This window comes from Penicillium chrysogenum (assembly GCF_028827035.1).
Source record: "Penicillium chrysogenum strain IBT 35668 chromosome Unknown utg000001l_segment0_segment0, whole genome shotgun sequence".
NCBI lineage: Eukaryota > Fungi > Ascomycota > Eurotiomycetes > Eurotiales > Aspergillaceae > Penicillium > Penicillium chrysogenum.
In genome coordinates this window covers 6,324,331-6,352,028 of record NW_026622749.1, presented here as the reverse complement: position 1 = coordinate 6,352,028, position 27,698 = coordinate 6,324,331, and the positions used below count along the sequence as shown (strand labels likewise).

General features: G+C 49.4%; 10 protein-coding genes across 10 annotated transcripts; 4 read left to right on the top strand and 6 right to left on the bottom strand.

Annotated features, from left to right (window-relative positions):
- Positions 1-919: 919 nt before the first annotated feature.
- Positions 920-1,723, bottom strand: N7489_002524 (putative glycosyl transferase family 8 family; the record flags this gene model as incomplete). Its single annotated transcript, XM_056708279.1, has 1 exon — positions 920-1,723. One exon carries the CDS (start codon positions 1,721-1,723, stop codon positions 920-922), a length of 804 nt encoding a protein of 267 aa, XP_056572581.1.
- Positions 1,724-3,009: 1,286 nt separating this feature from the next.
- On the bottom strand, positions 3,010-3,764 carry N7489_002523 (uncharacterized protein; the record flags this gene model as incomplete). The annotated part of the gene is made up of 2 exons (XM_056708278.1): positions 3,010-3,574; positions 3,634-3,764. 2 exons carry the CDS (start codon positions 3,762-3,764, stop codon positions 3,010-3,012), a joined length of 696 nt encoding a protein of 231 aa, XP_056572580.1.
- Positions 3,765-4,127: 363 nt separating this feature from the next.
- N7489_002522 (uncharacterized protein) lies at positions 4,128-4,934 on the top strand (the record flags this gene model as incomplete). Its single annotated transcript, XM_056708277.1, has 1 exon — positions 4,128-4,934. One exon carries the CDS (start codon positions 4,128-4,130, stop codon positions 4,932-4,934), a length of 807 nt encoding a protein of 268 aa, XP_056572579.1.
- Positions 4,935-9,537: 4,603 nt separating this feature from the next.
- Positions 9,538-11,792, bottom strand: N7489_002521 (phosphoribomutase PRM15; the record flags this gene model as incomplete). The annotated part of the gene is made up of 10 exons (XM_056708276.1): positions 9,538-9,698; positions 9,751-10,427; positions 10,483-10,772; positions 10,822-11,002; positions 11,054-11,063; positions 11,114-11,132; positions 11,184-11,503; positions 11,558-11,636; positions 11,691-11,735; positions 11,787-11,792. The coding sequence occupies 10 exons, from the start codon at positions 11,790-11,792 to the stop codon at positions 9,538-9,540; spliced, it is 1,788 nt and encodes a 595-aa protein (XP_056572578.1).
- A 267-nt stretch (positions 11,793-12,059) lies between these two features.
- Positions 12,060-13,791, top strand: N7489_002520 (fatty acid desaturase; the record flags this gene model as incomplete). Its single annotated transcript, XM_056708275.1, has 2 exons — positions 12,060-12,262; positions 12,327-13,791. The coding sequence occupies 2 exons, from the start codon at positions 12,060-12,062 to the stop codon at positions 13,789-13,791; spliced, it is 1,668 nt and encodes a 555-aa protein (XP_056572577.1).
- A 267-nt stretch (positions 13,792-14,058) lies between these two features.
- On the bottom strand, positions 14,059-16,146 carry N7489_002519 (ASCC2 family CUE domain-containing protein; the record flags this gene model as incomplete). Its single annotated transcript, XM_056708274.1, has 1 exon — positions 14,059-16,146. The coding sequence occupies one exon, from the start codon at positions 16,144-16,146 to the stop codon at positions 14,059-14,061; it is 2,088 nt and encodes a 695-aa protein (XP_056572576.1).
- A 405-nt stretch (positions 16,147-16,551) lies between these two features.
- Positions 16,552-17,117, top strand: S10a (40S ribosomal protein uS10; the record flags this gene model as incomplete). Its single annotated transcript, XM_056708273.1, has 3 exons — positions 16,552-16,593; positions 16,729-16,952; positions 17,033-17,117. The coding sequence occupies 3 exons, from the start codon at positions 16,552-16,554 to the stop codon at positions 17,115-17,117; spliced, it is 351 nt and encodes a 116-aa protein (XP_056572575.1).
- Positions 17,118-17,543: 426 nt separating this feature from the next.
- On the bottom strand, positions 17,544-19,523 carry N7489_002517 (FG-nucleoporin nup42; the record flags this gene model as incomplete). The annotated part of the gene is made up of 4 exons (XM_056708272.1): positions 17,544-18,978; positions 19,030-19,057; positions 19,345-19,428; positions 19,478-19,523. 4 exons carry the CDS (start codon positions 19,521-19,523, stop codon positions 17,544-17,546), a joined length of 1,593 nt encoding a protein of 530 aa, XP_056572574.1.
- A 546-nt stretch (positions 19,524-20,069) lies between these two features.
- Positions 20,070-21,116, bottom strand: N7489_002516 (ELYS family protein; the record flags this gene model as incomplete). Its single annotated transcript, XM_056708271.1, has 3 exons — positions 20,070-20,609; positions 20,668-20,897; positions 20,957-21,116. 3 exons carry the CDS (start codon positions 21,114-21,116, stop codon positions 20,070-20,072), a joined length of 930 nt encoding a protein of 309 aa, XP_056572573.1.
- A 243-nt stretch (positions 21,117-21,359) lies between these two features.
- Positions 21,360-25,868, top strand: smc4 (condensin subunit SMC4; the record flags this gene model as incomplete). Its single annotated transcript, XM_056708270.1, has 4 exons — positions 21,360-24,785; positions 24,837-25,589; positions 25,642-25,719; positions 25,773-25,868. The coding sequence occupies 4 exons, from the start codon at positions 21,360-21,362 to the stop codon at positions 25,866-25,868; spliced, it is 4,353 nt and encodes a 1,450-aa protein (XP_056572572.1).
- Between the last annotated feature and the right edge of the window lie 1,830 nt (positions 25,869-27,698).

Here is a 27,698-nt window from a genome sequence, read left to right as displayed (position 1 = left end):
CGTTTAAGGGTGAAATGTGAGATGAACTTCTACCGGAACGAAACGAGTAGGATGAAAGGTCCAGGCAAAGGGGAAAGAAAACATTTATTTCTTAATTACATCCAACTCGAAATCTGCAACAGGGGCTCGTGCCTGAACCAGCCCGGTGGGCGGTGTTATGGTATTACTACGCAGTACTCTGTACATGTGCAAAAGTCCTACAAGTATTTTGAATGTCCATGCGTCGCTTAGACCATATATTCCTGCATTTGCTATATAATGCAGTGGCTTTTGAAGGTTTCCTAACCAGGGTGAACTTATTCACAAAATCCCTTACTCTGGGGAGTATTCAAAATAATTGATGAATGACATAGCCCCTAGAGCAGCGTCGTTATGATTGAGCATCAACGATACTCAGCCATGTGCTTTTATCTGGCATAAATAACTGCCAAGAGTTACTCAGTAGGGAAGACAAACTCAGCTAAGCTAGTTTCGCCCCGACTATACTACAACTAATTTGGTTCGGACAGGCCCCTTTAGTATGCATGAATACGGGTGACTAGCAGGGGTCCGCAGCCCATACGGGATTCAAAATACGGAGGACCCCGTAGGAAAAGCAAATTCTGCTGCCGCCGGTCATGCTCAAATAGCTCGAATAATGTTTGGATGATGCTTGTTGGCTATCGCAGCGGGTCAAATATAGAGTAGTCAATTTACTAGCCATATACTCGTAGATATAAACGATTCCATACTTTTTCTAGCCTCAAATTGAGGCTCTTCCTGCTGAACAAGCGCCGTCTTGAACATGACGCCCTCATAAGGCCTTGATCTGCCTCATCTTCTTTGTCTCTCGAAGCTGGCAATACGATGAATGTAGGTATGAGATCCGTAAAAGCACTAATATACACTATAGAATTATGAAGTCATTGCGACGTTGTGCTCAGTGGTTCAAGTAGGCAGTCATCTCATCCATTGCCATCGCGATACGGTCCCCTACAAAATCATCTGCGGTAGGGCGCCACCATTTATGATTGATTGATTTCAATCCGCGCTCATAATCAGACCGGCTTGCATCTTTCAAGTTCCATCCTGGCCCGAGATTTTGCCAAGGCATGGGGCCGTCTGCCCGATGGGCGTAGTCGAGAACATCTTGTTCGGGATGAACAGATTCATCTTTATCCCGGATGTGATGCAGACTGACGTAGTAGTTATAGAGATCCTTTGAGGGATGTAGAATAAAGAACCCATCATTCATGTGGTCCTTCTGGTAAGATTCCTGACCGAGCACAAGTTGCGCGTTCGAGTTCATCCGAGAGTCGTGTGGTGCGGCGATCATGTAGTCCTTTGGCATTTTTGCGCTGGGAGTGACGGTGACACGGATGTTTGTCGCAGGATCTTCAAATATATCATAGATAGGACGGAATATGACCGAGTCCACATTCAGAAACATGATTTTGTCGTACTCTACAAGCTTCCACAGGTTCAACTTGGTGAGAACGGCATTCCAGCGCTGTGAGGACCCGTCATCCAGATTTAGATTGTCCACTGGGACCACCGTAGCCCCTTCTCTGCTCAAGGCATCACGGTGCCTTTGAGGTATATCGGGTGTGACGAGGATGAGAAATGGTACATTATCGATCCTATTCCGCGTGCGTGGGTTGCGGAGTAGTTGTAAGGCGAGTAGTCGTGCCGCCTGAAAGTACGGCGCTTCTATATCGGGAAACTCGGTGTCATTTTCCATCATTAAAACGGTGGCAAAGGCATAGCGGGGTGGCTTGGAGTCATCTGTTGATCCGTAACAGCCGAGGGGAGTTGCGACCCAAAGGAACAGGGCCAGACAAGTGACAATTGCAATCACTTTCCTTGAGTAAGGAGTAAATGCCCAGTTTCTATGTGGAACCATTGTTCATGAAAAGGGTACGCAAGGAAACAGATCAGTAAAAACAGTCAATCTCTGATAGAATGGACCAAAGAGGAAATAAAAGAGTGACGTAGTAAGGCCCGAGCAGTGCAAACGCAAGAGATCCTCATGCAACTCGCGATGTCGAATTCGACGAAAGTCGAAAAGTCAGGTTGTGGTCGACAATGGAGGATCTCCAAAGTCAACACTCGTGTCAAAGGAACCTTGGAAGGTGTCCAGGGAAGGTAAAGAGACACGTGATTCTTGTCATCTAGCGGCATGGTATTCATATTACTAGACTCATATTGCCCATATAGTGAATTAAAAATGGGATCTCCCCTCGTATAGGGATCAGGGATCAGAGGGACTTCGCTTATAGCAATGAGAGGGTTCAGTAGGAGGACCCACTTCTGGTGGGAGTGGCAGCTATCCACACATGCAGAGAACTCCGGACAAGTGCGAACAAACAAATAAAAGACCAATAGGCAAACCGACGGGCTTACTAGCGTCGGCGGGAACATTGAAAGGAAAAAAGGTACCGATATATTAATAATTTATCTATTATGTGATCCGCGACAAGGGAGCCTCTGGGCTTCGAGCTGAGTGCATTCAATCGTTAAATTGGTAAATTCACCAAGTTTGCGAGTCCGGAGACACCTCAACCCCACGGGTAAAGTCATTCATTTGTACTCCGTACAATATACAACATGGTACTTTTGTACACAACAGTGGAGTACACTAAGGTTAGAACCGAGTCGACTAGTCCCTATATGGCTAAGTGTATGTCCATCAACGGGAAGATCCATGTTTTTTAAGATTGAAAATTACGGAAGTGGTCGGGCTATACGAGAGCACGGGGATCTAGCGGTAATTTCAGTCTGGTGTATCCGTACGGAGTGCATTCATTTTTATGTAATTGAGGGATAACCCACCTGGTTGGATCGTATTACTGCTGGCATTGTTCGCTTATGCTCATATCCTAGCTTCACTAAGGTTGGCTGCGGAATTATAGACGGTTTACATGGCTAGGTGAGGGGACCATTACGGAACGTTCTGATCGATCAATTTGTAGAAAGTGGGCACTCCGATAATAGGTAATCGACAATTCTGTAATGAGTCTCAATCCTTCTCTAATAAACCTTTCCACGTCGAGGTGTCACCGCCGGTAACGGAGGGCCCCAAACCCACCTGAAAGTCCGCAATTCTCGAGATTGGCTCTGGTTCGGCCGGGGATTGCGATGAGAATCATGCCCATCCTCCAGAGGGGACGGAGCATGATACAGAGGACAATTTGGATGGTGGGTCTTGGCATGTTCAGGCATCTTGTCATCCTCTTTGAATCTAACGGCTTTTATGCTGCTACCGCACCCTTCCTCGTGTGACTTATACCCGGTAGCACGAGACGAATCGGTAGCACGAGACGAATCGCTTCGTTCTGGTGATGCAGCGTGGCGGTGGATGCGGTCGAATGAGTCATTTGAGGTTTCTGGGTAGAAGTGCTTGACTGGAAACTGGTCGTTTCGTCGCTCATTGGAGTGGATTTCTTGAACAGGATAATGGCCGGCGTTGTGGCGACATTGTGTATCTTCACTCGAATCGGGAGATCGAGATCGGGGTAGAAGGTGGATAGACTGACGTTCATGGCGATGATGGTAGAAGGTCTTGTGGTGAGCACGGGTGTCGGATTCGCTGTTCCTGCAATTCGTTCAGTGGTGAAGAAATACCGACACGACCCAGTACAAGTCCAGACTTACATATTGAGGCCCTGTTCGTGACCTTTGAAATGAGGACAAAAGAAACAATGAACCGTCTCCTTGGTACTTTGTGGTTGACGGAGGTGAGGGCTGTCACTTAGACATGGCGTGTCTTGCTGGACGTGACACATGTTACGATGGCCATAACGGTCAGCCTCTTGTCTTGATGTGTGATGGTGTGGGAGAAGAATATCCCTTTTCGCTTTGGGCTCTCGATATATACGATGCATGATGTGTGAATGAAGAAACTGGAGGTTCCCAAGGCCGACAGATATATTCGAAAAAGGCTCCCCAAATGGATGTTCCTGCTGACTTCCAAGGTCCCTGATTTCCCTCACACAAGCCTTGGAGGCAAACTGGGACTTTCAATCCTGACTGGACGGGCACCCGCCTCATCCTGTGACTCTTCAACCGTTTGAATCCCCCAGTTACCTATCTGAGCTGACCTTGCGTTTCTCTATTTTTCCTCTACCTAATGCGCAGCCTCCTTCAAAATGTACATTCTCGAATATTCCGAAGATTTTGGTGGTCCGGAAGATGACTTCGCATTCCAAAAGACCATCATAGTCTACGAAATGTCCGGCTCGATCTACAGAGCATACTCCCGAAAGCGATATGCAACAAAAGAAGACATTCAGTTTGGCGACATGTATAGTACAAACAAAATTCAAGGCGCCCTCGTTTTCCCAGAGTTTTCGGACAAATTCACGAAGGCTGAAAAGTCCCCGGACTGTTCAACCTGGTATCTCAAAAAGCCAAGCCTTTCCCCCTACAGTCCCCAATACCCAGCCTTGATCAGAGAAACTTGGATCGAAGAGGTGAAAACCTGCGAACTCCTGAAGAAAAACCCGCACCCGAATATCGCCGAATACCACGGTTGCGCCGTCGTTGACGGTGGCTCCATCAGGGGCATCTATTTCACAAAGTACGATGAAACGCTTATGGCCAGAGTGAACACTGCCAGACGCAATAAGATAGACTTTGCATATGAGAGGCAAGAGGCTGACCGAGAGGAGATCGACCGTTGGGTGGAGGGAATCGCACGGGGCCTGAAACATCTCCATGGGTTGGGGATCGTCCACAATGATATCAACCCGTGCAACATCATGTTCCAAGGTGACACCCCTGTTATTATCGATTTTGACTCCGCTCGGCCTCGTGGCCATGATTTGAGCCTGGTTAAACGCACACATGGGTGGCATGATGGGAAGACTAAGGTGGCTTTGCCGATGAATGACATCGCTGCGCTGCTGGAAATACAGTCATGGCTTTTGGGGGAGGTTGACCAGTTTCAGTTTTGAAGTCCAAATTTTGAATTTGTTTGCAAAATGTAGTTTGATGGCTTTGCTTCAGGTCGTGATGCGCTTTCGGGAATTGAAGGTCAATAATTGGATGATATTTTCGATTGACATGCAGGTTACGGCCTTGCATTACTCTGTTTGCTATATGCCTGCTGTCTCGGACAACCACATCTGAAACTGGATCTTACATACATGATAGTTGGTACTAATACAAGCAAGACCATGCATGTTCATAGTGGCTCATGCCATAGACCCCATGTTGGTGGAGACAGGCTGAGTTGCTTCATCACACTTCGATATCTTCGATCAGCTAGATAGCCCAGGTTCTGGGTGCACAATTCTTCGAGCGGCGCAGTATGTGAAGCTTCAAAGAGAGACCGAGGGCTTGAAAGGATATAATCAGAACCTAGGGTGAGCGGAGTGTGCTGTGACCCTAACGAATGAACCTTCCATCGGGGATCACCTGGGTGTCGTCCAGTGCCAAGGTTGATCCACCTCGTCATCATAAAAGCGATATTAGATTTACCGAATTCACGCATCTCAAGCTGATATTCGGTGTTGCAGTTGTTGCATGACCCCCGCAACAGTGAAAGCGTCCTCCTCTCGCGATAAGCTTTGACGAAATCTTCAATCAAGACCAATAACCTATCGTCCCGTATATGCGCACAAATTTGATAAATTCGTGGAGGGACTCCTCCTTTTTTGTCCGATAGTAGCCCGTCAGCTCTCAGGTCCTTTCCCGACATGATGTCCTGGATCCGTAAGCAAAACACCGGCGATCTCCTCTCGACGCATATCTGTGCCTCGAGAGAACGTAGGGCAGTTGATGTGACGTGAATCTTAACTTCAGTGAAAGATAGTGCGGATACGCTAATACCGTACCGAGGACCGTAGTGGTACTGTTTCATTACAAGTTGAAGATGAAGGAAACAGAACTTGTTATAAGTGTTGGTATAGCTGTTCTCACTATATATACACATCCTCAACTCAGGGTCACACCGCCAGCCATTCGTTTGCGCATAGCAGAGTTTTGACTGGGGCATTTGTTGATAGATCGGCCCTGATAATCTAAAGCTCTCTGACGCGCGATCATGTCTGTGAAGAGCATAGCAGGAGTAACACGTGAAATACTCTGGATTATCCTGTTCCAGACGATTTAGGACCGATAACCGGCTTGCAATTGCAAGTTTTTCCCGTTTCCTTCTGCCCCCCAATGCTGTGCAAAGTCGACGGTCACAAAGCGAAAGACAGCAGATATCTTCAGGTGGGAGGAAGTCGGTTATTGACAGCAGTAACTCAGCAGCAAGGTCACTAAAGGTATTCGGTCTCGAAACTTCGAGATGAGACGTCAGACGATGAGGTTCAAGATTAGAAATCCGATCCCTTCCGCCGGCACAGGAGAAACCTTTGGCAAAGTGCCGGAGAATTTCCATGATGACAACAAGAGTGGTTCAGTCCAAGATCAATATACAGATTAAAAGTAAAGGCAACAGACCAAAAGTAACTGTCAAGTGAAGTTTGGAAGTTGCTGAGATAGTCGATGATATTACCCAGGCGTAATGGAGACCAAAGTAATAAGACAAATGGAACCTTGGAAAGGGCTTAACACTAGGATGCTCGTCCACGGGTCAATTAACCTTACTTGAACCTTCATTAGAAATTCCCGGCATCTCATCAGTACCACACTAGTCATAGTTATACATAGAAGAGTCTTCTTTTGACCATGGGCATACTCTTTCAAGTATCCATGGATGCGTGGTAACTACAATACGTAATATATTCGGACGTTTCAATATCTAGGCCAAAACATAACGACGAAGGGAAACTAAAGCTGAATGAGACAGGTTTGAGGGAACTTCAAATTAAAGTAAGAGAAGCATAAGAGGGATATCAGATTAGGTTGATACCAGAAGATAATCAAATAAATGGGAGGTCATGCTATATAGTGATCGTACAAGTAAGTAACTTGAAGTCTGGAAGGAGAGACAACCTGTATCTACCCAGTTAGGAGGTGCAGACACGTGTTAATACCTAGGTATTAACCCTGCACTTTCACCAATCCCACATGTGGTAACCTCAGACACTACAACCCGTTGGGAGAACAACTACATCCATCAAAAAAAATCCAGCTCAGCAACAAGCCAAACCCATCGGCCTGGCAAACGACGACGGTCCCTAAAGCTCATAGGATCCTATGGCGACATTTGGTTCCCAGAGCGAATGCTCTTTTGCTGTCTTGTGTTATGGTAGACAGGCGGATGCCTGGTTTGTCAGGCTGTAGTTGTTTGCTAGCTAGTTAGTTAGTTATAGTTAACTATTAACTAGCTAGTTTCACTCAGTCAGAGAATCCAACCTTCTTCCTTCTCTCTCTCTCTCTTACCCCCCCTCCCTCTCCCTCTCCCTCTCTTCCTCTCTTCCTCTCTTCCTCTCTTCCTCTCTTCCTCTCTTCCTCTCTTCCTCTCTTCCTCTCTTCCTCTCTTCCTCTCTTCCTCTCTTCCTCTCTTCCTCTGGCCTCTGTCAGATCATCTTGTCTTGTCTTGTCTCGCAGCATCCTTGGAATCCTTCTTGTGAGTCATCCAGCGCATCTCATGAGCCTAGGTCCCAGAATCCATGTAGGCAAAATTGTTCGTCTGTGAAGGCTATGAGCTAACGTAGTTGAAATGAAAGTCACCAGAATTTCACCCATCCCCGAAGATGTCCAGAAATCTGACCGAAAGTCAGTTCGGGACTGTTTGGCCAGAATTTGCCTAGCCACCTATATACACCTTTTATCAGTGGTGTGCCTTCACCTAGGTACTCCCATACACAGAGAGTAGCCCAGAGGTCATACCACCTGGGACATCGGTGCATACTGGATCCAAAACAAACGGGAAAAGCTGCCGACTCACAGCTTCCTACAGATGAACCAATACGGCCCCTGGGAGCTAACCAATGCTCACGACATGAAGGAATTTGCGGAGATTGCGCTAGCTATTATCTACCAACACAAAGAACTTTTCAGCGGCTGTTCCGAATTTCATTCCAGACCGCACTGAACTTGATGCTGTTCGAGATATGCTACCGCCTCCCAATGGCCTAACACTACCTACTTTCAGATTAACGCCGGTCAACGAGTTCAACCGAAACACCTGGCGAGTGGGTAACGGCCGTAGGGGACTCTAAATCCTAATATCCCACTCTTCATACCCTCTCCAAGGTCCACTCAGCTTCGAAGTTGACCTCTACGGACTTTATTGCTATAAGAGCCCTATAGCTAAAAGTACGGCTCGCGAAAGACTTCAATCCTGGCTTCGATGTTTAGGCAATAGGCAAGGCCCGAGAAGTTTTGAAGAACTTCCCCGAGTTCTAAGCCTATATCAAGCAGATTAAGGAACCTAGCACAAGCGCCGTGGATCGGGATACGGGTGCTTTTATCCTTATAGGAGAGTCCTAGAAATAGATCCCACTAGAGCCCGTGAAAGGTGTCGGGAAGCTCGAATCTAATTCTATTAATATATAAGAATCGCTTACCGAACCACGTAAAAAGCGTAAACTTTCACCGTCCGGATAGTATAGTAAGGCCTTAGAATCTAACGCTAAAGCGGCTGGTAGTTCTTCGTTAATATATATCGAGGTATCGGCTACTTACGACTCCGAAATTATACCTAGGCTAACTAAAGACGAGTAACTTATTAACGACGCTCCACTACTATTCCTAAGGGCTCTCTTAGTTTATTAACCTAAGTTAAAATACTAATAGATAGCGTACCGCTCGCTATTTTCTACTATAGTTTTTAGTAGGAACTAGATAAATACGCGTATATACGGCCCGTAGAACATCGGTTATCCAACTCATATAAAGAAGCTAGCTACCCTTATCCTCTATGTTGCTTTCGAGGTGACAAACGGACGGAGCCACTCCTCTCACTTGCATTCCCTGCACTGTTTCCTTACGGGGGAGCCGAGTTCACGATTCCACGTCAGAGGTCTGTTAGGTATAAGGACTATATCCGGCATTTAATAAAGTATGAGTCTGCCCGCTTCGCCCAGCATCATCGATATTTTCAGCAATATCGGTCTCAGTGGAAGAATCAGGGCAAGGGTCCGTGGACCGAGTCAATATCTGATTGATAACTGAGCTATTGTCCGGTAGATTCTGAAGCCGGTCGGATGAGATCTCGATATTGCGATATCCTGGATGGTTCTGCTGTAGAAACTGGGGCCAATCTCAACTGCTCGTCAGCGGACTCGAAAATACCAGATAAACTGTCGGTTGAGTCTATCGTCTAATTGGCAAGCCCTCGCCGAGCGTGGCCCGATGGAGTATTGGTAGGCAAGCCCCTCTTGGCGAGTTGGGCTGCCCGGGAGTCTTGCCCCACGGGCCTGCTGCTTGAGGGGGTTGGGCGGGGAGACTTCCGACGCGTCTGACTTAGCCCCGGCACAACACCGCAAGTGAAAAAAGCTCAATTTGTGAAAGGAAAAATCTTCAGATTAACATGATAAGATTGGAGAAAGGCATTTTTGCCAGGTATAATATGTGATACGTATTCAGTAACGGCTATTGGAGCTATTCACAAGGCGGGTTTCCTACATCGATCAGGAAAACCCGATCCAATGAACGTCTTTATTCGACGTTCAGAATATCACCAGATGATGTAGAAAGCTGCTTGCTGTATGTCATCGAAGGTGTAAAGCGCTGTACCCATTCTTCCCGAATAGTGAGGAATGCATCGCACACTGCTTTGACGGCGTCTTCGCGAGAGTCTCCACAACTCTCGATATAAACTGTGTCCAATTGTCAGTAACCGATTCGTTGAAACAGAGTGGGAAGGCTTACACTTGACTTTGGGCTCCGTCCCCGACCCTCGGAAAGTGAAGCGGACCCCGCCATCCAACCACATCGTAATCATCTGGCTTGTAGGATCTTGAGGTAGGTCCGGCTTGTTATCGGGGGTGCCGGAGTCATAACCCTCGGTCAAATCCCTCCATCGTAAAATCTTGAATCGACCAAATTGCATATTCGCGAGGCCTGGACTACCTCGAATGCCCTGGAACAATGTTGAGGTGAGTTGTGGGTTCGGTGATCGGAAGTAGTTATTCAAGGTCTCGTGGTGGCCAAATTCGCTGAACAGTTGTTGCAGCTTGGCATATGCAGTCAATCCCTGGGCTCTCCATTTGGCCTCCGCTGCAAGGAAAACCGCTGCTGCTGTGATTCCGTCTTTATCGTAGCATACGGATGGGAACATGTATCCCAGTGCCTCCTCGTATGCAAAAGGAGCACTCTTTCCCTCCTTTTCTAAGTCTCGGGCAACATTAGCCATCCACTTGAACCCTGTCAGGGTCTCCGCAAAATGAATCCCCTTTGCAGCTGCCATCTTGCCGAGCATTCCACTTGACACCGTTGTGGTCAACACCGCTATGTGGGACCAATTTTTGCTGGCATCGAACGAATCCAAGATATGGGACGCCAGAAGTACACCGAGGTGGTTTCCGGTCAAAGTATGCCATTTACCACTGGAGAGCACATTTGTTAAGGTTAATTGACAGCAGTTGGGAAGATAAGGCTTACTCGACTTTCTCCGCTACAGCGAAGCGGTCCGCATCGGGGTCATTTGCGATGATCAAGGTCTTTCCTTCTCGATCGGCAGTCTCGATAGCAAGATCCAAGGCTCCGGCCTCTTCCGGGTTGGGGAACTTCACAGTGGGGAAGTCGGGATCAGGCTTTTCCTGAGCAGCAACGGACGAAAATTGGTTGACTCCAAGTGAGCGGCACAGATTTGGAAGAACCAAACCTCCCACGCCGTGTAGAGGTGTATAAATGAACGGTCTCGGTGGTTGCCAATCAGTCACCGTGGATTTCTAGGGTAGACTCGTCAGACTGATCCTTGAAACGTAGCCCACAACGTACCGTGTACTTTGCGACTTGGCTGCTGTAGTGAGGCAGCAATTTCTGGTAGGAGTCCGCGCGCAGGAATTCGCCTGGCTGTAATTCCGTCCATGCGGTCGGCCATGGCTCGAGGTTCTCTTGAATCGACTGTGCTATTTCCCCGTCCTCAGGTCGGTTGATCTGAGCGCCATTGCTTGAGTAGCTACGAGAGGTCTTGTCAGTAGTCTCCATGATATACATCCAAGATTCTTACACTTTGTAGCCTATGAAACAGTTAGCGATTATTTTACAACGTCGGAAATGATTAACATACCATTGTCCTGGGGTGGATTCTTCAAGCCGATTAGCCAATGCATCTATAAATAGTTTCAGGGTAGACCTACGTGGCTCGCCGTCACCATAATACCTGCAGCAGCGCCAAAATAGTTGACACCAAATGCTACCATCGGTGTTGGGCCTTCCTCATTGAAGAACCAAACGGGGATACGTTGCGCGATGAAAGCGTTAGCAGCGAGTGCGGCGAATTTCGCTGAGTTGTGTCGCGCATCGTGTCCGATGACCACACCATTAGAAGCAATCTCAGAGCGCTTGTCTCGAATGAACTTGGCCAGCCCCTGTGAGGCTTGTATGACTATCAACGAGTTCATGCAGGAGAACCCTGCGGACATGCGGCCTCGCAGACCAGCTGTTCCGAACTCAATACCTAGATGTATACAGATTAGAGACGCCCTGACCAAGGCATTGAAACAGGACATACGATTCCGAAGGCGCTTTTCCAGCTCCTCGGTGGCGTTAGAGTCCCGCAGTTGCTCTATTTCCACGCGAGTCGTAGGATCCTAATCTCCGAGTCAGCGGGATCATGCCACGAGATGAAACAAATTTGTATTGACCTGGTCCCATTGGAGCCATTGCTCGGTCAAGGAGGAAATTGATTGCTATAGAACGGTTAGAAATATAATCAAACCCGATTTATATCTGAAACTCACTGCCATGTCAAAATATGTACGGGCCTTGAGGTATGTTGGTAATGGGAAAGATGGACAATCACATGGGCTGATCAAGTCCCCGCTGTTATCCACACCTCCGCCCCATAGCCCTTGCAACGTTTCTGCCTTTCTTTTCTTTCCAATCTCATTCCTGTTTCTTCTGTTTCTTTGCATTTTGTATGCATTTTGTGAGTTTCCTTCCACCCTCAGAAATGTCACTGTAAATCCCCGTTGTTGTCGAACGCTACGCACATCACTCTCACCGCACCTACAATGGAGAAGACCGCATCCCGACCGTCCCGGAAGGACAGCCTCTTGACTCGACGATATATTGAAGGCCTCATAGCAGAAGGAAAGCATGTCATAATCTTCGAGGGCCGTGTCCTAAGGGTAGACCCATTCATCAGATATCATCCCGGGGGGGAGAAGCCAATCAAGCATATGGTGGGCAGGGATGCGACAGATGAGATCAACGCGTATGTTCTAGGACGGTAAACACCACGACCTCTAGTCAGTCTAATTGAAACCCGTCCCCTACAGGCTGCACTCCGAAGAAGCCCGCCAGCGTATGCACTCGTACCAGATTGGACGAATTGAAGGAACATGGATCAATTTCCTACCACCGATCCAGGGCGGCAAGTTCCGCGCCTATACCGAAGACACGTGCTCCAGCGATGAGGATTCAACAACCCCAGAGATCTTCAGTGGCTCCAGCCAAGATGGATCAATTCCTCCCTCGCCGGTATTCGATGCGGTCGACTCGAAATCCACAGTTCGTCAACGCAAACCGACCGGAACCACTTCGACCGAACAATCCCAGGCCAAGCCTGCCTTCCTGGATGCAAGGACACGAGAGGAAATCGTCTTGGATACTGCCAAATATCCTTCCTTGGATCCCGCGAGTCAGGAGGAGATCAAACGAAAATACCGCGAACTGAACGAGCGTATCAAGGCCGAGGGACTCTACGACTGCAACTACTCTTGTTATTTCGTTGAATGCTGTCGGTACACACTTTTTGCCGGTCTTTCCTACACGTTCCTCCGTATGGGATGGTGGGCAACCTCGGCATTCTTCCTCGGTTGTTTCTGGCATCAGCTTGTTTTCACCGCCCATGATGCTGGTCATATGGGCATTACACACAATTTCCATGTGGATACTGTCATTGGAATGTTCATCGCAGACTATCTCGGAGGACTGAGTCTCGGGTGGTGGAAACGAAGCCACAATGTTCACCATATCGTGACCAATGAGCCAGAGCATGACCCGGATATTGAGCATATCCCATTCTTCGCTATCTCGCATCGCTTCCTGACGAGTCTGCGGAGCACGTATTATGATCGAATCATGACCTTCGACGCCCCAGCCCGATTTTTACTCAAATTCCAGAATTACTCCTATTACCCTATTATGATGCTCGCTCGATTCAATCTTTATGTTTTGAGTTGGGAGTATCTACTAAAGGGACAAGCTCCTAAAAGGGGGCCCGCTTGGTGGCATGTTTGGTTTGAGCTTGTCGGACAGGTCTTCTTTTGGACCTGGTTTGGCTACGGTCTTATGTATAAGACGCTTCCCGATGCAAGCAGCCGCATCATCTTCCTTCTCGTCTCGCACATCGTCTCCTCCCCGCTGCACGTCCAAATCACCTTATCCCACTTCGCTATGTCCACCGCCGACCTGGGTGTTGGTGAGTCCTTCGCGCAGAAGATGCTCCGTACCACTATGGACGTCGACTGTCCAACATGGCTGGATTTCTTCCATGGCGGCTTGCAATTCCAGGCCATTCACCATCTCTACCCGCGCATCCCGCGCCATAACCTGCGTCGCACGCAGAAATTCGTCATCGAATTCTGCCGCGATACTGGTATCCCTTATGCCATCTTCACTTTCTATGATGGCAACAAGGAGGTTATCAGCCGACTTGGTGATGTCGCAAAACAGGTCCGCCTCATGGAAGAGTGCCGCAAGTCCATTGCCGAGGACGGAGTCTTCTCACACCACCACTGATACGAAGCGTCAGTTCCTTGCTGGCCAATTACGAGTTCCCTGTGTAAACATGTTATCACGACTGCCTATACATTTTATGTGTTGAGGTATATTAATGAATCACTTGAATGCGTTCTGTTTCTATGCGTCGTGGCTCTTTTTCTTAGAAGCCCAACAAATTTGTATGTAAATTACATCCATGGTCATTAGCAGATATCGAAGATAGAGTGACCAAGGCTCTTATGTCGCATTGCACCTATATAAACAAACATGATCCCCCCGTATGTGTTAGCCAGGCAATCCACCGCCACGCGCCATCTTCTTCGCGTGTTGCTGTCGACGGTTATGATTTGCCCGACTACCCTTGTTCTCTTCCTTTCTCTGTCTCGACGCCGCAGTATCCGGCTGTCCCTGGCCGCTAGAACCACCACGGCCCCCACGGCCACGACCGCCACCTCGTCCCCGTCCACGCCCACCGCCTCCTCTACCACCTCGCGGACCAGCATGACCAGAGGAACCGCCCTCATCAGAACCCTCGTCTCCATCCTCACGAGGCTGCGGTCTTCTATAAGAAGTAGGACGCAATTCAGGCTGGTTGAGTGGCCCAGCACCAGCCGACCCGCCGGCGTCCATAGCCAGCCGATCTTCGAGTTTAGCGATGCGCTTGGGATCACGCGTTAGCATGAGAGCCCAGCCCTCGATAGCCTCGTCGGTCATTTCGGTCTCGCGCTTCAACGACGCGCGCGGCTGTGAGCGGCGGGTCGCTGAGTCGCGGGCGAAAAGCCCTGGATTGGACTTGTACGCTCGGAAAAGGACTGTTTCGATATCTGCTGCCCGGCGGTCGCGCTGAGCTGCGTCGGCTTCGCCATCTGTGCCACCTGCGGCTCCGTCGATGGCGCCGCCTACGTCGGCTGCGTCGTAGGTGTCGTCGCGTTCGTCGTCGTCTGAGTCGAACGTTGCTAGGGCGGAGAGGATTGCTGCTTTGTTTGCGGCGTGCTTGCTGTGGTCTGCGAGCAGTGTGTCGGCTGTTTGGTCTGCGTCGGCGCGGCCGAAGTGTAGTTTCCCTTGTGCTTCGCTGGAGCGGCTTAGTTCCGCAATATCCACGTCTTTGTCGAAGATGTTCTTGCGGGTTGGCAGTGGCGCGAAGGTTGGTGATGGCATGGCGGGTGGTGTTGGCTGTGGCGGGAGATGGCTATGGTGGGGTTCTGCTGGGGGAGGCAGTTGCTCGGATCGATCAAGAGACTGGAGCTCTAGAGGAAGTGAGTCGTCGAGAAGATAGGCGACGATAGTCTCGGGGTTGTCGTTGTAGAAGTCCAGTAACCGTACAACAAATCCTGAGCCAAGATCGGGGAAGAGGTCTTGTACTTGAGTGACAAGTGACATCTTGTGTGCATGAAGTTCTCCTGAAACGATCGGATCCGAGGACACTCCTTTCCCCTTGTCCACCTTTTTGCGTCTTTGATACCGATGGTGTAGGGGTTTCGATTCCACTTGATAGGTGCGCAAGCTGGCAAGCAGGTCTTGCCCCCGTTTCTGGGGGTGAATGCTCAGATACTTCTCCAGCCGAACAAGCACGTCTGAGCTGCAGATGAGATCAGAGAGTAAAGTCGGTTCCTTCTTCATTTTCGGTGCCCCCACTCGCGCAGCGGCTTTGAGGCTGAACAGCTGATCTAATAACGAAGATAAATTGACGGGCTCCTTCAATAAGGAGATCAGCCCGACGTAGACGTTAGCGACGAGGATCCTACGAAACTCATCCCGGGCACCTTTTGACTGGTAGGCTTCTGATATTGTGTCCAGGAAGTCGGAGCCCGCCATGAGCTCCTGGCCACATGCCGGCAGCACTGAGGCAAGGATGGTCAGACGGCGGATGTCAGAAATGACTTCGGGATCTGAGGATGAGTTGGCCGAAGAGAGGTTCTTGATCACAGTAGCTTTTGCTCTCTCGAGACTGGAAGTGATTTTGCTCTGGTGCATATCCCAGGCACTTGATAATGACGTCTTCAAGGCCGCGCTAGCAGGGTGACAGCAACATAAATTGCCAAGAAGTCTCCAGTCCATAATTCCGTCTGGTGGATTTGAGAGATCGAGTATGTATCTTCTTGTCGCCAGAAAGCAGAGCTTCCGAAGTTGTCGAGCTTTAGGTCCACTTTGTAGACTGGAATCACCAGCAGCCGTGTATTGATAGTAGGATCCAAGGAATAGGGGTATTGATGCATCTTCAGATGCTGCAACCTTAAATTGCTGATCTGATGCATTCAGGCGGATTCCTAACAGGGCCATCCATGCATCTAGACAAGCTTCCCAGTCATTTGATGGGATTGTCCTCCGCACTGCGGGGGAAGGCACTGGAGCCAGCGGCGGGAACTCCGCCATTGGGATGAGCTAAGATAGTTATGACTGGAAAAGTGGGAAGAATATAAAAGTAGAGAAAAGCTAGCACAAAAGAAAAGAACACGCCCCTGTCAGCTCATGATTATCATCTTGAATGCCATCACTTGGCGGTCTCATGTCCTCTTTGAGTGATGACATAAGCAATTACTGAGAGGGGACCAAAAGGGGTTTAGCGTGCGATAGCCGAAGCGCCAAGACTTTCGCACTGAACATTTTGGATATGGAATTCTCGATCCACATCACCTCAACAGCCATCATCACTTTACCGAGCCTAGTAGTTCAGGTCTTGACGGCAATCGCCTTTTAAATTGTGCGCGCTCCCCTTTTTCCTACTCTTGCAATACCCGAATCGAATCACTAACCCGTTTCAGTCAATTCAAATTCAAGATGTCTTTCCAGAAGCCCGAGAAGGATTTCGGCGAGGGCCCTGTACGTTGTCCCTGACCCAAATGGTCACTGTCGCACATCGCTGTTGCACCTCGCTGTCGCTGTCGCTTTGTGCAATGTGTCTATGGACCCCACCAATGCGAACTCGATACTAATTGCTTCTTGTCCGCTCTGCAGAAGGTCCACAAGATCCGCATCACCCTCACCTCCCGCAAGGTTGCCTCCCTCGAGAAGGTCTGCCAGGAGCTGATCGACCGTGCCCGCTCCAAGTCCCTCCAGGTCAAGGGCCCCGTCCGTCTTCCCACCAAGACCCTCCAGATCTCCACCCGTAAGACCCCCAACGGTGAGGGTTCCAAGACCTGGGACAAGTACGAGATGCGCATCCACAAGCGTCTCATCGAGTGAGTTTTTCCCCGCCCTATTCGCTGCAGCACTATCGCCTCGGCACCTCCCAGATTCAGTTTCTAACATTATATCCTAGCCTCCTCGCCCCCACCGAGACCGTCAAGCAGATCATCATCAACATCGAGGCTGGTGTTGAGGTTGAGGTCACCATTGCCGCTTAAATGCGCTAAACTGGGCTTGACTCAGGGAGGGATCATGGACTAGCCAATTTGGCGTGCACAGCGCGACTTTGGAGCTGGTTCTGGCTCGCATGACTTGTTTCGTGCTGCGGGGGATTCCGTTCGGACCTGACATTTTAAAAATAAAAAATGGGAACATCTTGAAAGACAAAAATGAGTTTCAGTAGTGGTCTACAGACCGTAGTTTTGTTCCTATTCACAGTGAAAATAAGGCGCTGCAATTGCTACGTTCATAAATCGAGTATTGTTGAGCTCCGAAGCGCCAGTCCCCATGTTCCGCACACCGGACCATGTTGCTCGTAAAACAATGAAAACGAGATGCACGTCATCTCAGCCCATGAGACGCGTGGTAAAATAACAAACAAAAAGAAAGATGAAGACAAATAAATGGTATCTCGGCTTCAGCGATCAAAAATCGAAACTGAGCCATTCTTGCTTGGGAGGTACAGCGGGAATGTTGCCGTCCTTGAAGTAGCCATTCTGAAGGAAAAACTCATATGCCTCCACAATTTCTGGTGTGTATTCCTCCGGCTTGCCGTGTGCGTCTTTCAAGCTGGCTGCATCAGGCGGCCCATTAGGGAAGTTGATGCGCACAAAGGTTTTGTTGTCTTGTGGGTGGAGGTAGCACGGGTGCTCGTTGATATACTTGACAGGGCGGCCCTTCCACATCACTAGTTGTTTAGTGGATGGGTTACGTCGAGTTTCCCCCTCAAGTTGTGGAAGCGGGTTGAGGTCTTGAGGATTTTCGATTTTGATGTATGCACGCGGGCCGGCGTTGGCAGTCTGCACCGGCACGCCCTGAACTGCAGGCTGGCCAAAGGGAGACGGAGCGGGTTGTGCAGCAGGTTGGCCAAACCCACCAGCAGCAGGTTGGGTCTGAGATACTTGAGAGAAGGGAGAAGCAGCAGATGGAGCACCGAATGGGGCGGAGGCTGCGGGGGCTGCGGGGGCTGAGGGCTGACCAAATGGTGACGCGCCTACTGGAGCTGAGGGTTGACCGAATGGGCTCGGATTGGCAGCTGGCTGGCCGAATGGTGATGGGGCGGCTTGTGCAGCGGTTTGCCCGAAAGGTGACGGAGCAGCGGGCTGACCAAACCCACCGGCAGTGGGCTGGTTCTGAGCTACTTGAGTAAAGGGCGAAGCGGCAGATGGAGCACCGAACGGGGCGCCACTTCCTGGGACTGACGGCTTACCGAATGGGCTTGGGTTAACTGCTGGCTGGCCAAAAGCTGGTTTGCCAAAGGCAGGCTGCCCTCCTAGGGTGGACGTTTGGCCGAAGGCTGAGCCACCCAAGGCAGAAGTCTGTCCGAAGGCCGTAGACTGACCCATGCCCGTCGGCTGCGCTGGTGCCGAAGCCCTGCCGAATCCAACTGACTGACCAAGTCCTGAAGGCTGGCCAAACGCCGAGGAAGGGGCTCCGAACGCTCCAGGTGCAGGGGCAGCAGTTTGCTGGCCAAATGGAGACGGTTGGCCAAATGGTGCTGGAGCTTGGTTCATGCTAGTTTGAGTCTTTCCCTCAATAATGTCGTGCCGATTGGGATGTTCATCTTTGCCATCAATAACATATTTGACAGCACCATTCAGGTCGTTCAGTGAGATCTCCATCTGTTGCACGCACTCTTGCCATAGAGCCGAGGCTTCCTGGACCGCTTGGTTCAGGTTACCGGATGCTGCCAATTCATAATGGCGCAGGCGCATCTCTTCCATACTGCGCTCCCGGTGGGCTCCACCGAATAGCTGGCGTGCAACATCTCTGTGGGGCGCGTATGCGGAGAAGATCCATTCTGGACGACCCTGACCTGCGGTCAAGTCTTGCTTGATCTCGGTTGCCTTCACTACTGGGCTGCCTTTTTGTCAGTCTGCAATGCACGCAAGGCGCTGGGAGTGTACTTACTCGACTGCTTCTTGAGTCTGGTTTTGACCTATCGTAAACTTGGAGTTAGGCTTTGAGAAAAAAGGCTAGCCCGAGAGGGCGCGTAGTTCACAGCATTGATCATAATTTCTCATGGACGAACAGCTCTTGCGCCTTGAGCATCGACGATGATTGGGGTAAAACTAGGATGGGTAGAAAGGGTAGGAGCAGGAGAAAGAGCATGAGGGAACAAATGAACATAGAGATCGAACATCTAATCGCATAATACAACAGACTTCCAATAAATGGGCTCTTCAGATTAAGCAGAGCTGAATCAAAACAATTCGACTGACGTACCTCCAAACCCTCCGGATAAAGCACCGAATCGATTGCCCGATGCACCAGCAGTGGGTTTGCCAGGATGCTCGAACTTGCAGCGATCTGAAAATATGTTAGTGACCTGGCTTCTCTATACTCGAGGGATTCATACCTCCGAACTTGCAGCGACCCTGCTGGAAAAAGCTGCATACCACCATCTTAGCGGTTTGGTGTTTGCTCAACTGCTCCCTCTCAAAGCAAGGTCTGTGTCTCGACGCTCTTTCTCAAATGAATATGCGACCTTCGATATATGATCAAGCAATTTGAGAGCAAAGCAAGAACAGGGTTGGTTGCGAAGAGAGAAACATTGAACTCCTGTGGTTGGGACTTTTCACGGAATTGGTCCGTATCTTATCGGAACGCCTGCAGAGCCATCCCCAGCACTCTTGTATAGCACGCTTCTTGAGTATTTGAGAGTATGAGATCGGATTTTATCACTTTAGTCTTTGCCTAAGATGAGATTAAAGGGTCTTGTGAAATAGAAGTCCATTTACTTAGTTCAGCTTACATAGTGGGTGTAATCTGATTATTGACAAGGGCATATATATATTAGCATGGGATGTTCCTCGAGTCTACGATGTGCCTAACAGAAAGAATATTCTTTAAAAATCCCTTAAAATCATTTTAAACCATTAACTCTGACTACTATTTCAATTTCAGGTAGTCAATAAAACCAGTACTAGATCACTGGTTGGGTATATCATCTACGTGTGTCGTATGCTCCCCCGAAGGTCATCCCAATTCAACCCATCGACCTTTTTGCCACCCAAAGACTCTAGCTCCGGATTGAGTTCGCCAGTTCGTCCAGTTGCAAGGCGTCGCATCATCACAGTATCCTTAGCTCCAGGAAGGGTACTGGCATTGCCATGCAGCAAGACATGTTCAAACCACTGTTCCTCATCCTCGTCAAGCGGAAGACCGACGAGTTCCATCGCGCGTCTGCTTCTGGTTTGGCCAGGAGTGACCCTGTGAACAAATTCCACCAACTGCTCAAAAAAGCTCTGACGGAAAGTATCGTCGTACTTGCGCGTGAAGTAGAATGCCTCGGTTACGTTGGATCGGGCGAGTGTATCGAAGAAAGCTTTGCGGATCTTTGCGCTTGCAAGAGGAGGAGCCGCAGTGAGATAGTATGCGATTGCAAGGCTGTCATCATGCTTGGGAAGCTTTGTGAGGGTAAGAACATAGAGAATTTCATCCGGGAAGGTAGGAATGAGCGAGGGTTCAGCAAGGTACTCGACTGCTCGCTATTATATCATGTAATTGTCAGAAGACAGCCGCCTAACAAGATCATTGACCACTCACCCTGAAATCGAGTCGATCTAGATGCCAGAGACCTTCAATGAAGAGACGGTACTTTTCTGGGAGGTGGCATTGCTGCGCAAACTGAGAGGAAGCTTCTGGCGCAGTGCGACAGTCCTTGAGGATGTAATAGATCAAGGATTGTTTGTGATGAATATCGAGTTCCGAAGAAACAATGTGATCGAACAGTGTTCGGAGATCTGTATTGGACTTCGGCGGGTAGATCTTGGTCACTATAGAGAAGTGGTTGATTAGCACGAGGCTTCACGCGCAGAGCTTCAAGTCACAATACCTCCTTGGATGCCGAGGAGTCCCAAGAGCCGATCGGCAAAGAGTTGGTCCAACGAGCGCCGGCTGGATAGAATCTGATCGAAAACCTTTGGTTCATATGAATATTTCTTATTAAATGAGAAGACTTGGTCGAAACTCTCCCATGGAGCCATGCTGGGCATACTGAGAGGAGAGATAGGTTGAGTGAGCAATTCCCAAGTTGATCTCCATGAAGCTCCGCGGAGGAATAATTACCGTACGGTAAATTACAGCGGGACATGGCGGTGAGGGGCTTGTTGTGGCAGAACGGCGGCCACTTTACCCGTTTGGGCACGAGGTAAACAACCCACTTTCAACCGACAAAACCTCCGACAAAACACTATCGCCCCTCTCCATGCAGTAGACATCTTACTGATCTGCACAACATGGCTTCAGTCGCAAAGGGCAGGCCTTCGCGCCGCTCTGTTCCCCGCCGGAGTTATGCCATCGAAGATACGTCTGAATCGGAGGACCCCGGAAATGTGACACCAACACCTGATACGCACGATGACGATGACGGGGTGGAGGAGGATTATACACCAGTCCCTAAGAAAGCAAGGAGAGCATCGAGTAAAAGAATGACACTAGACCCTGTGACACCTTCTACTGTGCGCCCTGCCAGCAAAGCCCAAGAAGCGACAACAGATGATTCCGATGCGATGGACACCGATGCAGTGGACACCGACGCGATGGACACTGATGCGATGGACATCGACGAAGAAAATGATGAGAACGACGAGGGCGTTAGTATGGCGTCAATGGAAGCCGATCCAATATCTCCTTCCAGTAAAGCGGCTTTGAAAAGAAAAAGTATGGCTCATCCCCGCAAGAGTCACGGCTCAATCACACCCAGGCCGGCACAGGGCTCACTTCCAACTCCAGAGCCATCCCAATCGCCAGAGCCTCAAGAAAGAGCGCACCGAACAAGCGTGCCACCTTTGTCCGATATCACCGAATCCGCCGTGAATCAGTCACCATCGAAGCAGTTGGAAGAGCCCAAATCTCAGATTTCCATTATAAACCCGAACTCGACAGTATTGGAGAGGCCTATGGACATTGTGGCCAAGTCCAGAACGCAGGCCCCTCAAGCGCCCGAGGAGCCCGCAGCGCCCAAGCCCCGAATGATTATTGAGAACCTTATTCTGACAAACTTCAAGAGTTACGCCGGGCAGCAGATTGTTGGACCATTTCACGCCTCCTTTTCGTCCGTCGTTGGACCGAACGGCTCCGGAAAGTCCAACGTGATTGACTCGCTCCTATTCGTGTTTGGCTTCCGCGCCAGCAAGATGCGACAGGGCAAAATCTCCGCGCTGATCCATAACTCTGCTCAGTACCCCAACCTCGCATATTGTGAAGTCGAGGTTCATTTCTCCCAAGTCCTCGATTTGCCTGAAGGTGGCCAGCAAGTGGTCCCAGATTCCCAACTGATTGTTTCGCGCCGAGCGTTCAAGAATAACACCAGCAAATACTACATGAACAAAAAGGAGACCAATTTCACGGCCGTGACGACCTTCCTCCGTGACCGTGGGATTGATCTTGACCACAAACGGTTCTTGATTTTGCAGGGTGAGGTCGAATCGATCGCTCAAATGAAGCCCAAAGCCTCCAACGAACACGACGAAGGCCTCTTGGAGTACCTGGAAGATATCATTGGAACTTCCAAATACAAGACACCTATCGATGAAGCGGCAACCGAGCTCGAATCTCTCAATGACGTATGCGTTGAGAAGAACAACCGTGTCCAACACGTGGAGAAGGAGAAGACGGCCTTGGTGGATAAGAAAGACAAAGCTCTGGCTTATATCCGCGAGGAGAACGAGCTGGCCCAGAAGCAATCAGCGCTCTGTCAGATTTACATTGATGAGTGTGCTGATAATGTTCGCGTTACGGAAGAGGCCATTCTCCAAATGCAGGAGCTACTCAACATGGAACTCGAGAAACATGAAGGAAATGAATCCGGCATCAAAGAGCTCGAGAAAGCTTACAAAAAGGGTGTCCGTCATTACGAGTCGATAGAGAAGGAGACCCAAAGCTTGCTCAAGGAGATGGCCAAGTATGACAAGGAGTCTGTCAAGTTTGAGGAGAAAAAGAAATTCTTGCTCGGCAAACAGAAGAAGCTAGAAAAGGCCATGCAGACCAGCCGCCTTGCTGCTTCGGAATGTCAGAGCTTGGTCGAGAAGTTTACCTACGACATTGAGAAGAAGACTGCCGAAACGAACCAGTTCGAGAAAGAGATGGTGATAGAAGAGAAGGAACTGAACTCAATTCGTGAGGGGCTCAAAGGCAAGACGCAAGGCCTATCTGATCAGATTGCTGAGAAGCAAAAGTCATTGGAGCCATGGAATGCGAAGATCAATGAAAAGCAGTCCGCAGTCGCAGTAGCTCAGAGTGAGCTGGATATCTTGCGTGAGCGGGGTAATGCAGGCACTGTCCTTCTTGAAGAGGCCCAAGCCAAGGTTGTTTCAATCGAAGAGAGTCTGCAAGCCAAAGAAAACGATCTCGAAGAGCGACAAGCCCAGAAAGAGACTTTGGAGTCTGAGGTGGAGAAGCTCAAGCACGACTTGAAGAAATACGCTGGTCGTGAGCCCGAGGTCCGTTCGCACATCTCAAGTGCCCGTCAAAAAGCAGACGAAGCACGAGTCAGTCTTGCAAGCACACAAAATCGCGGCAGTGTCTTGACTGGATTGATGCGCCTCAAGGAGTCTGGCCGTATCGATGGTTTCCATGGCCGACTTGGTAATCTGGGCACAATTGATGAGAAATATGATGTCGCTATTTCTACAGCTTGTCCTGCTCTCGATAACATGGTGGTGGAGACCGTGGAGGTCGGCCAGCAATGCATCGACTATTTGCGCAAGAACAACCTTGGTCGAGCGAACTTCATTCTTCTTGACCGCCTCCCCCGCCGTGACATGGCATCAATCTACACTCCTGAAAGCGTTCCTCGTCTCTTTGATCTTGTTAAGCCGAAGGATCCAAAGTTTGCCCCAGCCTTCTACAGCGTGATGCAAAACACGTTAGTTGCTAAGGATTTGGAGCAGGCGAACCGTATTGCCTATGGTGCTCGCCGCTGGCGAGTTGTGACAGAAGATGGCCAGTTGATTGATGTGTCTGGAACAATGAGCGGTGGTGGCACCCGTGTTGCCCGAGGCGGTATGTCCTCGAAGCAAGTCGCAGACACCACAAAGGAGCAGGTCTCTCGGTTGGAATCAGATCTCGAGGATCTGGAAAAGAAATTCCAGGCCTTCCAGGACAAGCAGCGGAATGTGGAGGCTCAGATGAAGGAAAGATCGGAAGAAATCCCACGCCTGGAGACTAAGATCCAAAAGATCATGATTGAAATCGACAGCACCAAGCGCAGTCTTGCCGATGCCCAGCGACGCGTCAAGGAACTGGGCGCACAGCACCAGCCTTCTGATTCGGATGAGGCCCAAGTTGCTGCCCTCGAGAAGCAGATTGCCAAGGCCCAAAAGGAGATCGCTAAGCTCAATGACGAAAAGAGTGGCATCGAGGAAGAGATCCAGACCTTGCAGAGCAAGATCATGGAAGTCGGTGGTGTTCGGCTTCGTGGTCAAAAGGCGAAGGTGGATGGCTTGAAAGAGCAGATTGGCATGCTTGCCGAGGAGATCTCGAACGCAGAGGGGCAGCTGTCGAAGAACGAAAAACTGATCAAAAAGCACACCAAAGCCCGCGATGTTTCAGAGCAGGAGATTAGTCAGATCGCGGAGGAGTTGGAGAAACTAGAAGAGGACGTTGCGAACCAGAGCAATGAATCTGCCGACTGGAGACAGAAGGCCGATGAAGCCCAGGAGGTAAGCTATCTGAGATCCACGAATACTGAATGTGGTACTGACCGTCTTTAGGCTTTGGAATCTAAAAAGGGCGAATTGAAGGCCATGAAGGATGAGCTTGACGCAAAGGTGGCTGAGCTCAATGAGACAAGAGCTGCTGAGATCGAGATGCGCAATAAACTGGAAGAGAACCAAAAGGCCTTGGCTGAGAACCAAAAGCGTAGTCGTTACTGGGAGGAGAAGCTTTCAAAGCTGACTGTCCAGAACATCAGCGATATTGGTGAAGAGCAGGAGCCCACAGAGCTTCAGATGTACACCAAGGACGAATTAGAGGCTATGAACAAGGATTCCCTGAAAGCCGTCATTGCTGCTTTGGAGGAGAAGGTTCAAAATGCCTCTATCGATTTATCAGTCATCGAGGAATACCGCCGCCGAGCCGCCGAGCACGAATCACGCTCAGCAGATCTGACAGCCGCTTTGGCCTCACGAGACGCTGCCAAGGCACGCCTAGACGGGCTTCGATCTTCTCGACTGAATGGATTCATGGAAGGATTTGGAATTATCTCCCTGCGCCTCAAAGAAATGTACCAGATGATCACCATGGGCGGTAACGCCGAGTTGGAGCTCGTCGACTCATTAGACCCCTTCTCGGAAGGCATCTTGTTCTCGGTCATGCCTCCCAAGAAGAGCTGGAAGAACATTGGTAATCTGTCTGGTGGAGAGAAGACTTTGTCCAGTTTGGCGCTAGTCTTCGCTCTTCACCACTACAAGCCTACCCCGCTCTATGTCATGGACGAGATCGATGCTGCCCTGGACTTCCGAAATGTGAGTTGGGTTTGAACCAATTGTGATGAACACATGTGCTAACTTTTTAAAGGTTTCCATCGTCGCCTCGTACATCAAGGAGCGAACGAAGAATGCCCAATTCATTGTTATTTCATTGAGAAACAATATGGTAGGTGCTGTTGATTTTCGTTTGCGAGTTGACATAGCTAACTTATTCTCTAGTTCGAGCTTGCTGCCCGACTTGTCGGTGTCTACAAGGTCAACCACATGACCAAGAGTGTGACGATCGAGAACCGGGATTATATCACCGGTCGATAATGACTGAAGATGAAATACCGTGGGGTTCTCGACTTTCGGCCTCTTTCGTGGTGGATAGATAGGGTTGTATGCTGCTGTTTTCGATGATATCATGGGTTGGGGAGTTTTGGACATTTTGCCTTTTACAATGATGCTCGTGCACTTTAGAAATGAGACTTGAGTACATCTTTTCGCATATATTATCCTTGTTGGTGTTATAGCACTGCATTGGTATTTACACGGACCCGTCAATCAGCATACAAGCCCGCAGAGGCACCGACGCGCCCCTACTAGATATCCCAGGTTATGCCCAAGGCCACTTGGGCTTATTTAGCTTCGTAAATGCCAAGCTGTCGGCTCCGCGAAACACCTGGGGTATGTCTTCTCTGGATTGACAGCATGGAAATCAAGCCATATATCCTTGATAGAAAAATTCCCTGTCGACATGAAATTGTAGAACCGCCAGAAGACTCGGGTTGCATTGATTTCGACTCGGCCGTCGTGACCATCCTCATCGGCTTCCGACAAAGACCAGTCAGGATCGACTGCCCAGATATGCCCAACAAACTCTAGGCCATAGGTAGCGTATGACAGCCGAGCCTCATCTGTCAAGAAGAAGAACACGTTCTTAAGAATTCTTGGATCCCAATCTACTCCGTAGAAATCTAAGATTTACGATATATATATCTCTGCTAGAACGATATTCAGATCAAGGAGCCATGTCTAGAACCGAGATTTCAGCCATGCATGATAGGGGCAGAGACCATGCAAGGCTTAGTTCACAGCCGAAAGCCGAACTACAACATAGGAGGTGGATGTTTTCCCTGATTTTTGTTTATCCGCATAGATCGTCATCCAAGCTTCCACTAGTTTGCTTAGTGTAGTTGGCTTCAGGACTTCAATGCCTAGATAGTTAATATGTGCTTGTCCTAAATACTATATAGACCCTTGTTGACAACTCATTCGAATGTACAGTTTCAACGGTACAACCAAATGACGCTAATCTCCATAACCGGCTTGGAGAGCGGGTACTACGTGTATAGTAATAAGATAAATGATAGGCTTTCAAAGAAACCGGCCCGACCACAATGATGTTATGACGAATGGTGGCACGGTTGCATGTGAGCTTGGAGAGAATGCGAAGGCGTAGGAGACTGGGCGTGCGGTTGGACAAGGATTACTTGTGTTCCAAGGCTACCTAGGTAGGTCTTCGGATATATTAGAGCAGGCTAGATATTCCGTAATGTTCCATGCTTGAGCCTATTCCAGCCGAGCCGCAGATTTATCACTTGCGACAGAACAATCGATCCAAGTATACTATTATGCTAACTCATTTAGTCTCTCGGGCTGCTTCTGGGCATTTATCCACATGACCTGAGTGGTCCGTTGTATTTCTTCTCTACGGAGTACATGTCACGATGACAAGACTTTCCATGTTGTGACATGCATACCTAGGCAAATGCATGTGTGTTTGCTGCAAGGCTTGGTACTCCCGGCACAATATCCTCAACTGATAGGATCTGAACTGGGATTACGAGGACAAAGAAAGCAAGCAGCCAATAATGGCAGCAGACAAGGATTACTCGAGCTAAATTCCAAGTTTGTGCTGTGTAAAAGAGGAGATCGCTGCTCTTTCAGGCCGCCAAGGCCGACGTCCGCTTGACGTCAGAAGCGGGATGAGAGGAGGTTGGGGGCGCAATCAAGAGGGGGATTGTGAGACTCGCTCCTGGTGTTAATAAGATGTGAGGCTCTGGGTCCAGTTTCTTTTCTCTTTTCCATCTGGTGTGTGGATAGTTTGGCCTCAATCATCTATACCAACGCTTTTTTTGGGCTGGAGACGACATCGCATCG